Genomic DNA, 18497 nt, shown 5'->3' with positions numbered 1-18497 from the left:
GACACCTGGGTGATGTTTTGACCCTACAGTGTATATAGCATAAGTGTGCGTAATGTGTCAGGTTCCCTCAGTGCTCAGTGCAAGGCAGTCCAGTCTAGAGGAAGAATAATGGAATCCTTTCACAGGTGGAAGGATCTGGGAATGTTGTTAACGGCTCTTAGGAAGGGGAGGATGTCTCATAGATTTGAAACATTCCTTTGCTCTGTGTTCACCTAAATGGAGCATAAGTGAACAGTGAGGAGCTATCTAGGTCATCCTGGTGAGATATGACTGCAGCAGACTTTCACCTATGGCTCTACTTATAGGTGAAGATGAAAAAGAGGGGTGTTCATACAAAACGCATGCTGTTTGGTTCTGCTCTCAGATTCTCATCTTGTTTGGACACAATCCAGTTTTGGAGGGAATGAAAGAAAGCTTCTTTATTGGGATAAATGGTCTCTACCTCTTCTGCTGTTTACCTTTCCTCTCAACATGAAGTGTAGGCCACCAGGTCTGCAGGGAGCTGCCAGCCCCCCTCATTTGTATTTTCTCTTCAGTTAAAAATTTGTTGAGATGGAGGCTTCACCCAACAAAAAACCTTCAGATACTGAACAATATATCATGCAAATGTCTTATTTTTGTGTTATTATTTTAATTTCAGCTACATAAAGCTGTGTATTTTCTGCCTAAATTTAAAAGCTTTGTCTGAGTTTCTACACAGCCTGACTCCACAATAAATAATAGGCTGGTGCTAGAGGCAAGAACCCCTGCAGCAAAATCACATTTATAGAGTCTTCAGACAGCATACAGTAAAGCAAATTGTGGATGTGACAGAGTATTGTATAAAATATGGTTTATACCGTCCCTATGCGCTGCATGTGGTTGGCAGCATTGAATTATGGGCACATAACAATCCTATTGGTCTCAGCTGGATAAATCCTATTCTGCTGAAAGCTACAGGAAACAGAGCTGGAACACACGCTTCATATTCTGCCTCTGACATATTCACATTCGTGCAGAGTAAATTTGATGTTCCACTGCTGCTCCTTCTTGTCTCCAGATTCCTGCTTTTCTTGCTTCTTTCCATTTTAGGCATTAAACAACTCAAAGGTCAGGTCGCACCATTGTGATATCACAGGACAGAACAGCTTGTAAGAGCACAGCTTGTTTTTTTCTTCTCCCTTCCACTTGCAGAGTGTGAATCATGAACACATTTGCTTTCCACATGCCTGGAGCCAAGAGATTTCAGCATAGCCTCTGGTTAACCCCGTAGGAATGTGAGCGCTCATTTGTGTTTAGGACAAATGCTATCTTTGCAATTTTTAGTACCGCTGCATTATAATCATGGTTCTGTTGGTTTCCCTTTGACTCCTTTTTCTGTCTTTTTCTTTCTGTTTTGTCTTCTAGGCTTGGCGACTGTGGTCAAAACTTTTCTGTGGTCAAAAATGGCTGCTCCTCCTCTCCCCTGTCTTACTGCTCTTCATCACCATCTTTCTAATGACGGTGACTCTCCCCCCTCCTTTGCCACCTGCTGAAGTTGACCGACGATCATCCCGTGCCTTGAGCTCTGCTGTCAAGTTCAGATCCAGGCCCAGGGTGGTGGAGCTCTCTCTGGACATTTCCTTTCAGCAGCCACCGGCTCGCATCCACCACAGGACCTCAAGCGCTTGGAAAGAGACTTCTAAACATTCAGCACTCGCTAAACCCGCTGGCGCTAACAAAAACAGCATCAGGGAGAGCAGACACGCAGGCCTGCACAGAAATAAACACAAAGGCAAAGGCATTGCTTCCACAAGAGAAGAGACAGTAGACGCCATCCGGCACCCAACCAGTCATCACAGTCTTAGTCTCCCAGAGTTCACAGACGACATCGCAGCGCCAAGGCATAGAATTAAGACAAGCAACCACAATGCTGCGGCAAAACACACTGTACAAACATATATTCATCCTGAAAGGAATAAATCCACAGCAGCATATATCCCTGCTCCAGCAGGTCTCGAAAGCAGAGTTCCAGAAAGAGGCGGCAGCTGGAAGGACAGACACAGAAACAGGAAAGCAAACATAAACTTTCGTGGAGTAAGGTTGAATGAAGGTGCAAGTCCACCTGAACAACACCAGACTGCAGGAAAACACAGACAGTTCCCAGTAAACTCTGACAGAATTGCTAAAGAGCAGCGGGCTGTGAAAGTGTTCTTCAGGGATCTCAGAAAACACTATAATCTCTCACAGGATCCCCCTGAAGCCAAGAAGAATCCTGGGTCACTGGACGACAGAAAGGCTTTGTCCAAACCTGAGGCGGCAATAAAGAAACACAACAGCGGCTGGTGTGTGAGCCTGACAGAGCAAGACTTCCCAGAAAGTGACCTCAGGAGAGTCAGGATTACTCCACGTCACCATCGTCTTCCTTGGTTAAGCGACGACGACATCCACAAGATGCTGCTTCTGGCTGAGGGTGAGGTGGTCAGTAAGAACAAGGTGCCTGCACATGGACAGGTGCTCCAGGTGGCACTGGATCCTCCTGCACGCCAGGTACAGTCTGGCTGCTATTCATTACACAGTGAGGGCACATTAATGAAGTAGCACAACATGACAGGACAAGTCTTTTCATTGGTCCTCTCAGCCATGCATATGGACCATCCTCACAAAGTAAAGTCAGTGCGTTGGCACAGCAACAAATCATTGCTGGATGCAGAGATTTGCAGCTCTGCTACTCCTCTCCCATTCTGGGCTCAAACTACAGAATTTTGGGAATGATGCAATCTGGATTTGATAAAGAGGAGAAATGTGGCCTGAGACAGATATTCTGTTTACAGTCAATAAAAAAAATCACACAGAACCCTGGAACATGAGCCCAGCATTAGATACTCAGTTCTTTACGAGGATTAACGGATTAAATGCATATTTTTTTTCTGGCTAAAATTATCGATGTATTTTAAATTGAGTATTGCTTGTATACAGAGGGGTGGGGGGCGTTAAATCATGAAAAATAAGCTGTCAACAAGCCTAATTCTTTTTTAAGTTAATGATAAACCCTATGAGCCTAAATTCCGAACAATTGAGCGTTCATGAAACATTTCATTTACTGTGCTCGCCACAATATGGAAGGTGAAGAAGGTGTCCTAGGCGGCAGGACCATGGAGATGGCAACATAGCAAGAAGATTTAGTCTGATGCTAATGGTCAATAACATTAACACCCTGACTGTAATTATAGACAGGGTTGTCTCCCTCTAGGGAACTAATGATGTATTGGGTCTCCTGGGGATAGCTGGTGCTCAAGTATAAGTTGGGACTAATGCTGGCCGAGTTAGGTTTCTCTGCTGAAGCGCTAACTGACGCTAACGCTAAACTCTGAATGTTTTGCTATTGGATGCTAACTGTTGGTGGAGTTAACTGAGAAACTTACTAAAATAAAACAGAGTAATCAAACATAAAGGGGCGTGTCAGATTTTTGATAACCAGGAAATGACATCAGTGTGGTGGAACACCTCAGTGGATTAAAGCATGGCTTAGCCTCTACACCCCCAAGAGAAAATTAATTCAACAGAGGACGAGATGTAAAAACCAGAGGGGGAGATGATCCCCCATTCCCCCCAACAAATAACACCTTTCCTCTATGGGTGTATATTGAAGCCATATGTATCTTATCCATCCTTTACACAGAGCTCCATTGTCATTATGTTCAGCACACGTCAGTCCTCTACAGTCAACCCTCTGCGTTACCTAACCTGCAGTCCTCATCAAATGGTCTCATTTACTCAAGTCTCATGAACAGTACATGTTGTAACTTTTTTTTTTTTAGAAAACTATGAACATTTTATTTTATGAACAAACGTACGTGTTTGTAGGCTCCTATCTCACCCAATAGACTTCAGGCTGATGTCAACAGACAGGAGTAATGCAGATGGATTCCTTTTGTCTTTTAAACGTCACTACCAAATGCTGAAAAAACTGCATATTATTAGTGTATTGCTGTGTGGACAGTACTTGAATCTCATGTCATTGGTCTGCCAGTAGATTTCCATACTGCACAGGAAATCAATATGAATCTCTGACTTATGTTCATAGATGGTGGGTTTAAGTATGCATGAGCTGTAGTTAGTGCTCTACTGCTAGGAAACATGTTATATGGTTCTTTAAAGGGGGGCACGATGCAGTCCATTCTATTCTAAGCACCACAACTGCATATCTGAACTCTGGCTGGACGAGCACGGAACTGGTGTCATTAATAACATGATTGCTAACACATTATTCCTTTGATTGGTGATCACTCTGTAATAGTAAGTTAAGTATATTTTATTTGATATGATTTGGGTATATTGTCTAGTATAAAATGCTTTAAAGATGAAAACTGAGAGGGTTACATTTATTTTTACATCCCATCAGCCATCACTGCTGAAGGATTCATTTCAGCATGAACCCGGACACAGACATCCAGAGACTCTCGGCGAGCGCTGCCAGCGAGGACTGTGCTCCCTGGTCAAACGCACCGATGACTGGTTTGAGGTGTTCGCGTTCCACCTGGACAGGGTGCTGGGACTCAACAGAAGTCTCCCAGCGGTGCTCCGAACTTTCCACAGTACCGTTTTACCCTATCGATACCTGAGTGGAACACCTAGACCAATAGTGTGGTGGGATCCTGACATCCAGCACCTAACTGACCGAGATAACGACCAGAACTCAGTACCCCTCAGCTGGCTGCAGTACCAGGAGCTGCTGGGAGCCCATTGTGGGAGTGAAGCGGATCTAAGGTCAGCTCCCTGTGTAGGAATTCACCACTCAGAGTGGGGGAGGCTGGCTCTCTTTGACTTCTTACTACAGGTAAGATGATGCTTCTTTATTATGCTATGGCTTCCTCAGGAAAGACTTAGGAGAAACTGTAGGCCCGTTGGCCAAATGTAGCCCGCCACATCATTTTATGTGGCCCGCAAGAGCATAAAAGGTCCCAGTGTATAAAATAAATGGGTCTAAATTGTGCTATAACCAAAACTAAAATACCCACAATGCAGCAATTCCAACCCTAACTCTAACTCTGACAAAAACCTTTTGGACAAGGTTAATGTCCTTACTTGTGTTTGATGTTATATGTCTTTATTCACTTGGATAGTTTTTACCATTGAGTGATGGAGTTCTGTGGGTTCAATAACCCTACAAATGTAAAGTTATAACAAAGTAACAAGCACACACATTTTTTCTGTGCAACTGTAACGTTTGTAACTTGAATAGGTATACTGTAAATTCCGAGTTATTCAACATTAAGGAGTAGTTACATTTATTTTACATTACATTGAGTTACATTTAGTTAAATTTTTTAGTTACATCTAGCCTTTTGAGGACAGCTATTATACTGATGTGGCCCTTAGTGAAAATTAGTTTTGACACCCCTGCTTTAGTATCTGTCCATCGATCCATCTATCTCCAAAACATGCTAGCCAGGAATACATCTCTTTTATAATCTATTTTAAATTACAAATTTTAGGTAACTCTGAATCAGAATTCTAGTAAAAGCTGGTTGATATTTTGACATTTTAATGTTTTTGGAGATTAAAAGGTAACCCAATAGAGTCAGGAATGCGTTTAACCAAAAAGTTATTTTGTCATTCAAACAAATCATTAGCAGCTTAATGCTCACAAGCCTAATTACCACAACCACAGCTGTCAGGGTCAACGTTAAACTTCCCATCCATGACTGATGCGTAATTTGTGGCTGTCTAAAATCTCAGGCATGTGAACCAGAGCTGATCAGATTGTTTCCAGATTACTGAAGTCGTAAAGGTCCACAGGTTTGTTTTTTAGTGCTGATCATGAATCTCATTAAATATTTGTGTAGAATTTCATAAATAATTCAATCAAATCCACGCTAATGTGTTTATGTTTGTATTCATTTTGATTGCCTTTGACAATGTGCCAGGAACTATTACTATACTATTTTCTCATAAGTAGCCGAGATGTGAAACAAGGCACCCTTCGAAGCCTGCACAAACTCTTGTCCCTAACAGCATCATTAAGGCCCAAATGGACTCATCTGTCTATCCAAACCTACCTGCTTCTGTACATCCTCTATCTCTGAGTGTGAATGTTACATTTCATAAGTCGAATTATGTTGTGATCATGAACACACTAAGCACAAAATGGCAAAGTGGAGGTAATGATCTTCACAGGAGTGGTCTGTGAGCCCATCATGTATAGAAGAAGAAGAAGAATTATACTTTATTTATCCCAAAATGGGAAATTCTCTTTACACGCTCCAAATAGTTAGACATGCACATATACTGTATATGTTGTATACAATCAATCAATCCATCAATCAATCAATCAATCAATCAATCAATCAGTCAGTCAGTCAGTCAGTCAGTCAATCAAACAATCAATTATCACTTATTTATATAGCGCTTAATCATGGCAACAGACATTTCAAAGTGCTTTAACAGACAGAAAAACCCAACTGAATCCTCCAGAGCATAGGCAACAGTGGCGGGGAAAAACTCCTTCCTTGAGGAAGAAACTCTGGACAGGACCCAGACTCTTTTGGGCGGCCATCCGCCTTGACCTGTTGGGTGGAAAAGAAATAAAATGAAGACAAGGACAGGGTAAGAGAAAGAGGCACAGGCCCCAGAACAAACACAACACACCAGTAGGAATGCAATTAGAATACTGCTCACAAACATTAAAGGAACACTTAAAAGAAACACATTAGATCCATCAGATCTCAGTATGAAGTTGGATATCTATACAAATAACGACAGAGCAATGTCTGGGGAACAAAAGGATGCCAATCTTTTAATGGAAATAAAAATTTTCAGCCTACAGAAGGCTTATTTGTGTAGACACCCTAAAATCAGAGTGAAATGAAGATGTGGCAGCCTAGTCCATTTTTAAAAAAACTTAATTTCTGCGACTCAAAATGCTTTTCACTATCTTGTGTGGCCCCCACCAGCTTGTATGCATGCTTGACAACATCGTGACATGCTCATAATGAGACGACGGATGGTGTTTTGTTGAGTTTCCTCCCAGATCTGCATGAGGGCATCACTGAGCTGTTGTACAGTCTGAGGGGCAAACTGGCGGCGCCTAATGGACTTAAACATAATGTCCCACAGATTGTGAAGGCCATTCAATTCAATTCCTTCATCCTCCAGGTACTGCCTGCAGACTCTTGCCACATGAGGCCGGGCATTGTCGTGCATTAGAAGGAAACCAGGACCTACTGCACCAGCATAGGGTCTGACAATGGGTTCAAGGATTTCATCTTGTTACCTTATGGTAGTCAGAGCACCATTTCCTAGGCAGTAGAGGTCTGTGCGTCCCTCCATGGATATGCCTCCCCAGAACATCACTGACCCACCACCAAACTTGTCATGTTGAACGACATTGCAGGCAGCATAATGTTCCCCTAGTCTTCTCCAGACTCTTTCACGTCTGTCACAGATGCTCAGGGTGAACTTGCTCTCGTCTGTGAAAAGTACAGGGCGCCAGTGGCGGACTTGCCAATTCTGGTGTTCTTGAGCAAATGCCAGTCGAGCTCCATGGTTCTGGGCAGTGAGCACAGGGCCCACTACAGAACCTCGGGCCCTCAGGCCACCTTCATGTAGCCTGTTTCTGATTGTTTGGGTAGAGACATTCACACCAGTGGCCCTCTGGAGGTCATTCTGTAGGGCACGAGCAGTGCTCAGCCTGTTCCGCCTTGCACAAAGGAGCAGGTATAGGTTCTGCTAATGGGATGAGGACCTTCTACGGCCCTGCCCAGCTCTCTGAGAATAACCACCAGTCTCCTGAAATCTCCTCCATGTTCTGGAGATTGTGCTGGGAGACACATTAAACCATCTTGCTGCAGCACGTGTGGATGTGCCATCCTGGAGAAGTTGGACAACCTGTGTAACTTCTGTAGGGTTAAGGAATCACCTCATACTGCCAGCAGAGATAATTACTCAAGCCAAAACCGGCACGAGTGGAAAACCAGCCAAAAAAGATGAAGAGGGAGAAACTTGAGATGACCTCCGCATGCGAAACCAGTCCTGTTTTGAGGGTTTTCTAATTGTTGCCACTGTAGTGCACCTGTTGTTAATTCCATGAAAACCAATACAGGTGAAAGTGATCAACAATGCCCTCAGCTGCTTAACCAAACAGAAAATTACCAGACAAGTGTAACTGATTTCATGCCAGGCCCAGTTAAAAAAGTGTTCTTTTAATTTTTGTGAGCAGTGTATATTGGGAAAGGCAGAGTGAAGGGTCGCACCCAAAATGAGCAGCTTGTGGGGGGCACCTTGCTCAAGGGCACCTCGGCAGTGGCTGGGAGGTGAGATGACTCCTCCCACCGTCAGCTCACACTCCAGAGAATGTCTTGGTGGCAGTGGGAATTGAACCGCCAATGGCTGGGCAATGTCTGGTCTCCAAGACGTCTGCTCTAGTGCTGAGCCACTGCCACCCAGGTAGTGGTAGGCGTCAAGGAGAAAATTCTTAATGTTAACTAATCTGAATTCAGAACAATCACATGAATCATGAGTAACGCTTAATGGTAGATATTGGAACTATACATACATATGTACATCCCACGAAGTGGTGATGAATTGTAATTGTCAGTGTTTGTGTGTTCGTCCGTTCGTCTGTCCGTCCGTCCATCCGTCCATCCACCAAATATCTTCACAACCATTGCAGATAGAAAGATAAAAGAAAAAGCACATTACTCGGGCAGCAAAGAGGATGAAAATGAGATGATGACTTTAACCTTGTGAAAACTAGGTCGAGGTCAAATTTTCACTTTTATACCTTTTTAGGTACACATCTCTGAAACCTGATGATAAAATCACAAAACGAAAAGCAACATTTTCAGGAAGCGAGAGGAAAAAAAATTTATAGGTCAGGGTAAACATTTTAATTCAGGGGTGTCACAGGATGTTGCAGTCTCTGACTGCCTTGTTTACAATGATTTTATGTGTTTATTCTTATTTATTGTACAAACGTAGCCGCAAGAGGGCACAAGCCAGTATCTTATTGTGCCGGTCCCAAGCCTGGATAAATACAGAGGATTGTGTGAGGAAGGGCATCCGACGTAAAACATTTGCCAAATCAAACATGCGAATCAAACCTATGATTTCCATCGTTCGAGGGCCGGATTAACAACGACAGCCATCGGTGCTGTTGACCTACAGTGTGCCAGTGGAAATTGGTTGGTCGAAGAAGGAGAGGAGGAAAGTGTGTCCGTAGGGAGACTGAGAAGAGGAACGTCAAGAGAAAAGGACTGAGAGTAGGGACGTTGATTGTTGGAACTATGACAGGAAAAGGTAGAGAATTGGTTGACATGATGCAGAGGAGGAAGGTAGACATACCGTGTGTCCAAGAGACCAGGTGGAAAGGTGGCAAGGCTAGAAGTTTAGAAGCAGGGTTCAAGTTTTTCTATCATGGTGTAGATAGGAAGAGAAATGGAGTAGGAGTTATCTTGAAGGAGGAGTTTGTTAGGAATCTCCTGGAGGTAAAAAGTCAGATAGAGTGTCAGATAGAGTGATGAGTCTGACGCTGGAAATAGAAGGAGTGATGTTCAATGTTTTTTGTGGGTATGGTCCACAGGTAGGATGTGAGCTGGAGGAGAAGGAGAAATTCTGGTTGGACTTTGATGAAGTGTTGCAGAGCATACCTAGAAGTGAGAGAGTTGTCATTGGTGTAGACAATGGACATGTTGGTGCAGGAAACAGAGGTGGTGACGAGGTAATGGGCAGGTTTGGTATCCGGGACAGGAATGCAGGAGAACAAATGGGGGTTGACTTTGCAAAAAGGATGGAAATGGCTGTAGTGAATACTTTCTTCCAGAAGAGTCAGGAACATAGGGTGACCTATAAGAGTGGAGGTAGGAGCACACAGGTAGACTACATCTTGTGTAGACGGTGCAATCTGAAGGAGAGCAGTGACTGCAAAGTAGTGGTAGGTGAGAGTGTGGCCAAACAGCATAGGATGGTGGTGTGTAGGATGACTCTGGTGATACTTGGTGTGTCATCTGGGAGGAAAGCAGATAAGGAAACTGGGTGGTGAAATGGCGAGGTACAGGAGTGTATACAGAGAAAGAACGTGAAAAATGAGAGAGAGCAAAGACTAGAAGAGGTGACTGTTGTGGAACAGGAAGTAGCAAAGATTAGTCATGATGAAGTGAGGAGGGAATTGAAGAGGATGAAGAGTGGAAAGGCACTCGGTCCTGATGATATACCTGTGGAGGTATTGAAGTGTGTCTAGGAGGGGTGGCAGTAGAGTTTCTGACTGGTTTCTTCAACAGGATCTTACATAATGAGAAGATGCCTGAGGAATGGAGAAGTGTGCTGGTGCCCATTTTTAAGAACAAGGGAGATGTGCAGACTTGTGGCAACTACAGAAGAATAAAGCTGATGAGCCATACAATGAAGTTATGGGAAAGAGTAGTTGAAGCTAGACTAAGGGCAGAAGTGAGCGTTTGTGAGCAGCAGTATGGTTTCATGCCAAAAAAGAGTACTACAGATGCAGTATTTGCGTTGAGGATGTTGATAAAGAAGTACAGAGAAGGCCAGACAGAGCTGATTTGTGTTTTTGTAGATCTGGAGAAAGCTGATGACAGGGTGCCCAGAGAGGAACTGTGGTATTGTATGAGGAAGTCTGGAGTGGCAGAGAAGTATGTTAGAGTGGTGCAGGACATGTATGAGGACTGTAAGACAGTGGTGAGGTAGGTGTGACAGAGGAGTTCAAGGTGGAGGTGGGACTGCATCAGGGATCAGCTCTGAGCCCCTTCTTGTTCGCTATGGTGATGGACAGGCTATCAGACGAGGTTAGACAGGAATCTCCATGGACTATGATGTTTGCAGATGACATTGTGATCTGCAGTGAGAGCAGGGAACAGGTGGAGGAGAAGCTAGAGAGGTGGAGGTTTGTCCTGGAAAGGAGAGGAATGAAGGTTAGCCGCAGCAAGACAGAGTACATGTGTGTGAATGAGAGGGACCCAAGTGGAAGAGTGAGGTTACAGGGAGAAGAGATCAAGAAGGTGGAGGATTTCAAGTACTTAGGGTCAACAGTCCTGAGCAATGGAGAGTGTGGAAAAGAGGTGAAGAAGTGTGTACAGGCAGGATGGATCAGGTAGAGAAAAGTGTCAGGTGCAATGTGTGATAGAAAATTTACAGCAAAAATGAAAGGAAAGGTGTACAAAACTGTGGTGAGATCAGCCACGTTGTTTGGTCTAGAGACAGTGTCACTGAGGAAAAGACAGGAGACAGAACTGGAGGTAGCAGAGATGAAGATGCTGAGGTTCTCTCTGGGAGTGACCAGGATGGATAGGATCAGGAATGAGTACATCAGAGGGACAGTACACGTTAGAGGTTCTGGAGATGAAGTCAGAGAGGCCAGACTGAGATGATTTGGACATGTCCAGAGGAGAGATATGAACATATTGGTAGAAGAATGCTGAGTTTTGAACTGCCAGGCAGGAGGCCTAGAGGAAGACCAAAGAGGAGGTTTATGGATGTAATGAGGGAGGACATGAAGGTAGTTGGTGTGAGAGAAGAGGATGCAAAGGACAGGGTTAGATGGAGGCAATTGATTCGCTGTGGCGACCCCTGAAGGGAAAAGCCGAAAGTAAAAGAAGAGGTGCGCCTTATAGTGCGGAAAATACTGCACATCAGTGGGACAGCAGATGTTAGAAGTTTTGGAGATAAAGTCAGAGAGGCCAGACTGAGATGGTTTGGACATGTCCAGAGGAGAGATAGTGAATATATTGGTAGAAGGATGCTGAGTTTTGAACTGCCAGGCAGGAGGCCTAGAGGAAGACCAAAGAGGTTTATGGATGTAGTGAAAGAGGACATGAAGGTAGTTGGTGTGAGAGAAAAGGATGCAGAAGACAGGGTTAGATGGAGGCAACTGATTCGCTGTGGCAACCCCTGAAGGGAAAAGACTAAAGGAAAACAAGATTCTTATTTATTATACAGTAATGTGAAATTATGTGCTTTTAACATAATCAGTCATTTGTATCCATACTTTCTCTCAAAACATGCCCAAATGTGCATGAAATGATGGCATAAAACATTCCAACGTCTCCATGACATTCTACATGAGTTTGTAGCGTAGTGCGTCGTTATGTGATGTGAAGGGAGTCAAGACACCCATGTTAACTTTTTATAGTTACTCAACTACTCAAGCAAATAGGTGACAGCCCTCAGTCAGCAAGTTAGCAACATTTATATATCACAGCTTTAGAGTTGGCCCTTGAACTAATGCTTTTCTTTGTGGAAAATTTTCTGGCTCCGTCTGAGATAGGAGGATCACAGACGGTTGGTGGCTGCAGCCCCAGTCCCCCAGTCTACGTGCTGGGGGGACAATACCTAAACTTGCTGCTCCCACATTATAAGTTCTGCCCACTGCTCCTCACCCTAGCGTCAGTGGAGGAATCATTAAGTTCAAAAAAATAAATCAGGCCACAAGAGCTAACTACACCCCTGTTAATGGTACTGTCAGAACCCAATGCCACAAAATTTATTTCTAAGTGATGAATCCTGCAGAAGTTAGAGCGCTTCAAGAGTGTGTGTGTGTGTGTGTGTGTGTGTGTGTGTGTGTGTGTGTGTGTGTGTGTGTGTGTGTGTGTGTGTGTGTGTGTGTGTGTGTGTGTGTGTGTGTGTGTGTGTGTGTGTGTGTGTGTGTGTGTGTGTGTGTGTGCATGAGGTATTGATGTGTTAGTCGGTGTGGCGGCTGCTGCAGGTTCAATTAAAAATCCAATATAGCTCTCAGTCTGGACATCAGTGTGTGTTGGTCTGTGGATTTACATTTAGAATGGTGGCTGTAGCATAGACAGACAGACAGGCAAATAGACAGAAAGGCAGTTTCACAGCATGGATGCTGGGTATTACAATGGTTTTGGCAATGACACTTTCCACACTTTGTACACTTATTTCAACAAATAAAGTTATTTGTATCTCAAATAACTCATATGCTGTGTCACTTGTATCTCAAGGTACTGCTGTAGTTTTTTTTGAAACAAACGTGATTCTGAGCTCCTGGACAAACTTGAACAAATTCATAAACTTAACAGTGAAATCAAGAGTTTTTAGTCCAGAAAAAGGACTAAAAACTCTTGATTTTGTGAATTCAGCGAGGATGAGTGGCAAACAGTTTTACAAGCATGCCACAGTCCCCCACATCCACTGTGATTTAGCAGCTCTCCACAGAGGCACAGTGCCATGACAACACTGCAGGGAACCCCCCTTCCCACACAACACAACCATGATAGGGGCACAGAAACAGGAGGCAGCTGTTCAGGAGACAAAACCAATGCAGCAATAAAATCTTAATCACATATGCTTTTAATTCATCACAGTGATACACCTGTGATGTTTTGGTAATTAAAACAGGTTGAATTCAAGTATTGAAGTACTATTAGCTTTTACAAATGCTATGAAAGACAATAGTCACCTTGATTTACACACATAAACACACACAAACACACACACACATAAACGCACACAAACACACACACACACACACACACACACACACACACACACAGACACACACACACACACACACACACACATGCACGCACTTGTTGAATCAGTTGTGAATATTAGTCTCCACCGCATATAGTGTATCTAAAAAAACATGCTCTCCTCATGGCTCACCGAACCGTCTGTTCATATCACTTGGTGATGAAAGATATAACCTTGTTTATAGAGGTCTATTTTGTGTAACACAGTGGACTGAAAAAAAAGTACTTCTTGTGGGATGAAGAGAGAAGAGAAGGACGTATAGACGATTTCAGGAACATTCTAGTACTTTAAAATATTTTTTATCAGTCAGCCCCAATATGTGGGTTATGTTACATTAAGAATCCCAGTGTGTGATTTTTGATCACATACCACCACTGTACAGGACAAGAAAAGGCTTTTCATACCACAGTGACTGTCACCGACTGTCATGTTACATACATGTGGAGCAGCTTCTGAACACTGCAGTAATCGATCATTGTCCCTTTCAAACTGGTGCTGATCTCCCCCTCTGCTCCGCGTGTCAGCAGACACGTTTGCAGTCCTGTTGTCAAACATGAGGCCAAAGCAGTGAACATACAGTATTTCTTTCAGGAGGAGTGTTGGTAACTGCACAGTTATTTTCACATCTTCCTCAGCGTTGAACTCCGTCCACTGGCAGCAGAGGCTGTGTCATGTCACAGATTTTACAACCTGCTGCAAACGTATTTTTTTGTGCATTTTCCAGTCTGCACTCTGAGATAAAATGTGTATCTAACACCCATCCAGTGCGTGTGTGTGTGGGGTAGAATATGAATAACCCATGAAGCAGCTCTTCCCCTCCCTGTAACAGGACCAAGCTCTAATAGCCTGCTATTGATCTGCTGAGAGCCGATGAGTGCACCTCTGAACACTTGTTCCTACCTTCTCCCTTAACACCTCCCTGGGCTCTGATAGCAGGGAACCAGACACCAAAGGTGCAAGAAGAGCAGTGTGAAGGACACCCTCAGTCATTTACACACACACACACACACATGCACACACACTCTGGCTGTGAAGGATGGCCTAGGGACGATGTAGGAACTGAGCCGACAGTGTGAATGTGCGTTTTCAGTCTGAAAGGTACACTGCTTCAAACTTCCACCAAGCAATTCCTTCTGCAGCTGGGAGTAAAATCGACCAAACACAGCATGTTTGTGGTCGAGTTTGGTGTGGATTCTGTTAAAAGTGTGATCTTGCAGAAGTGGGGCTCAGTAACTGAAGTCCAGCTGATTTTAAATTAGATGATGCCCACCCACTGTGTCAAAGAGCTGGATGGAAAAGACAACACAAATATCATTGTGTTTCCATTGAGTAGCCGCTGACACCCGTGACCTGCATGGTGGAAAAGCAGGTGTAAACAGGAGGGTTACGATTATCTTGTCTACAAGTTGGATTAATGAAGATAGAGATTGTCAGTAGTTAAAATGCCATACCTGAGCTTTTCATAGTACTATCCACCTTACACTGATGAACCTATTTATTTGTGGAATAGTCCAAACAGCTCTGTTGAAGGTTATTGAGCAGTAACATTTTTCAATAGCTCTGAACTAAGTTGTTTGCCTTTGATACTATACTGTAATTGCCAATGGATGGACGGTAAAGAGCAGCATCCTCACAAAGTCAAAGGTCTGTAAAACCTTCAAAAATTCGTATTTCCCACACTGCCGACTAATGAATAATCAGACATCTAGTAGACAAACAGCACAGCAACAGACACGTATCACCAATCAGTAAAACCACAGTTAGCATACAGATGAGGTGAAAGAAGGACAGGAGAGGTTGAGGATATGCTGCCCTGCAGAGCATCTAACTATTGAGCCCCGTCCACAGACTTTTATTCAGAATGCATTTCAGACGCCTTGCATACACTTTAAAGTTTGTTCCAATCTAATTTTATGTTGACTCTGACCGCAGCAGAGCATCACATCTTGTGTCTTCCTCAGGCTCGCTGCTGCTCAGTGGCAGCATAAGTCAATATTGGCTGAGACTGCTTGAGACTGTTGGAACAGACTCAAAACGATGTATTCCAGTGTGGGATGGATATGTAACAGCAGGGTAAGAAGACTCTTAAAATCACCGCACACATGTTGAGATCCAACCTAACTGCACAAAAATGTATACACACAATGGTTCTATCAACACGGCTGGTGCGAGAAGTCTGTGAGTCACGCAAACTTGTGAACTGCAGCAGACAAAACATACATACATACGTGCATACATACATACTTGGAAAGCAAACTCGAACCCAGAGGACAGTGTTCTATCATAGTGGAAGAGCTCACTGCAGATAGTGGATACTGGTCGATACGCTCATCACACACTGCTTGTGTTCTGGCTGCACAGAATGATGCTGTCCCTGCTCAAAGGTTTGGATGTTGGTTTTTTATTATCACCTCCCACCCCACCGACTGGGTTTTTGGTCAGTTTTGGTGAACTAACATGGTGAACTAACATTTCATTTGCTCCGAACCTCGCCCTAGACTCGGTAGGGATTTTTTCTTTCTGAACCACTGCTTCAAAGCCTGTTCAAACATGGAAAACCACATGACCGATGACATTTGAACCAGTTTAGTGGTTCATTCACATCTGAAACACTTAAGTGGTTCATCCAGCAGGTGAACCATTATGGTGGTTCAGATCAATGGGTGTGGCTTTGAAACACCGGTTGGTTCCTGATGTGTTAAAATGGATGTAACATCACGGTGCGCTGTCTATCAGGTCAGTACCAATTTGATTACCGTTTGGATTGTATAAGAATATAAATATACTCATACAAATAATAATGACAAACAAGTCAGTTTTGAGATTAAAGTCAGAATGTTCACTTTTATCACAATATAGACCTAGCTTTTTTCCCAGTGGCCCTAATCCTGTCATGAAAATAATACACACAAACACATATGCATATATTTATATTACATGTACATGCATGGACATGTAATCTATATCTCTTATTGCCTTATTGAATCCTGCAAGAATCACTGATCATAAATCAATTTCCTATAATATATGGCTACAATATAGCAAGCCATTAACTAACTCATTAAATTAAATTCAGTTTTATTCAAAAAATGTATACAATACAGGAAACGTCAAAGCACTGCTTTCTGGGATCACCAACTGTTGTGTGGCTGCAGTACAGCCACCCTGCCAAAGAGGGCACCCACGTTAACAATGAATGAAGCTCCTACTAATGAATCCGTTTTCAACGCAATTGTCCCATAGAGTTTGAGGCCCCATGAGGTGCCATTCGGATGTCACTAAGGCTGCGTTCAGACTGCAGGCATATCAGATTTCCTTCCTTATCCGATTTTTAGGGATGACTGTTCACACTGTTTTAGCAAGTGTCCTAATGTGATCTTGCTCTGTTCAGATTGTTCAGATCTGTACATATCCAATATGAAGCTACCTCCTGAATGTGTTTTCAATCTGTCTTGCAAAAATTGGACTTCATGTGGTATGGGACTGTTCAGACTACAAAAGAGACATCTGATATCTAGGCGACCAGTCTAAACAAGGCCTAAGGACAGGTAGCTGAGAGATGACCAGAAACACAAACTGGCGGCTCCATGAGAGGAGGTCTTGCTTCTTGAAGAGAGGTTGATGAGATGGCCGCAGCCTACTGTGCCTCATCTGCTGCCAGGACCCAGCCCACCCAATGCCACACTGCCTGATCTGTCAGGACTAAAGAGATGAAAAACACAAAAGACCAAACAAGCAAACAAAACTAACTGCATTTTGACATAATCACACAAAAACCGAGGGATGAAACATGGGTCCAGGAAGCTACATAGACATTGTCCTTACAAGCAGTCCTGTTGCACTTTATCTTTTTGACTGGTTTGTGAAAATCTACCACCAACCATTTGTAGGAACATTTGAGCAAGCAAGGAGGTCAAAAGACTGGGAATGAAAATATGTTTTATGTGCACATAACTAAAACAGCTAAAAAGCTGCAAGTAAGCATCAAACAAGTAGAGGAAAATCAAAATTTTGACAGCGTAGTTAAATGGTAATGTCATTACCACTTTATTTCAGGTTAGCAGGATGCTACCATACACTGCTGTGTTGCATGTTACTCCTCTTTTTCTGGTGGAAAATCGGCTTTTCATTTACAGTCACACAGAGTAGCAGTGTTAAACGACTGTTGTTCAGTTTTAAGGCAGTGTGGAGAACTTTCTTTCCTTACGGGTATGATTTGTTCAGTAGTTTAGTGGTAATCCGTCAGCTGACAGCAGAGTTTAGTAAAAATCCCAGGCCATGGTCCACTAAGAGGTGTGCCCTCTTCAGGTCGGTGGGGAGTCTTTGCCCCAATTAGAGGAGTTTAAGTATCTTGGGGTCTTGTTCACAAGTGAGGGAAGAATGAAGAATGAAGAAGAAAGAAGAATGGAATATGAGATTGACAGAGGGATTGGTGCAGCTTCTGCAATGATGCGGTAGCTGTATAGGTCTGTCGTGGTGAAGAAGGAGCTGAGTCGTAAGATGACGCTCTCGATTTACCAGTCAATCTACGTTCCTACTCCCACCTATGGTCATGACCAAAAAGACAAGGTCCTGGATACAAACCCTTGAAATGAGTTTCTGCCGTGGAGTAGCTGGATGCACCCTGAGAGACAGGGTGAGGAGCTCAGTCAGAAAGGTTGATGAGATGATTGAAGCCTACCGGGACTCATCTGCTGCCAGAACCAAGCCCACCCAATGCCACAAAGCCTGACTGCCAGGCCCAGAGCTCCTCAGAGGGAGGAGACCTCAAGAAAGACCTTGGACAGGCTGAAGGGACTATGTCTCTTGGTTGGCCTAGGAACTCCTCGGGATCCATCCAGAGGAGCTGGAAGAGGTGTCTGGGGAGAGGGAAGTATGGGCATCCCTCCTGATACTGTTGCCTCCTTGACCTGGCTCCTGATAAGCAGTTGAAGATGGATGGATGGATGGATGGGTGGGTGGATGGATCGATGTTTTTAGCACACTACTGATAACTCAAATAATAGCTAGTTCCCTGAATCCACTTTTTGAATTGA

At 43.6% G+C, this 18497-nt stretch overlaps 1 protein-coding gene across 1 annotated transcript in view; it reads left to right on the top strand.

Moving 5' to 3' along the window:
• gask1a (golgi associated kinase 1A) overlaps positions 1-18497 on the top strand; it is a 50455-nt gene that overhangs the window by 18347 nt on the left and 13611 nt on the right. The window contains exons 2-3 of the mRNA XM_068324720.1: positions 1387-2508; positions 4364-4798. Of these exons, the coding sequence (XP_068180821.1) occupies positions 1387-2508; positions 4364-4798 (1557 nt within the window). The remainder of the gene's footprint in view (positions 1-1386; positions 2509-4363; positions 4799-18497) is intronic.

This window comes from Antennarius striatus, chromosome 9 (assembly GCF_040054535.1).
Source record: "Antennarius striatus isolate MH-2024 chromosome 9, ASM4005453v1, whole genome shotgun sequence".
Taxonomy (NCBI): domain Eukaryota; kingdom Metazoa; phylum Chordata; class Actinopteri; order Lophiiformes; family Antennariidae; genus Antennarius; species Antennarius striatus.
Note: the sequence above shows the minus strand (reverse complement) of the source record. Positions and strands in the feature narration are given on the sequence as shown.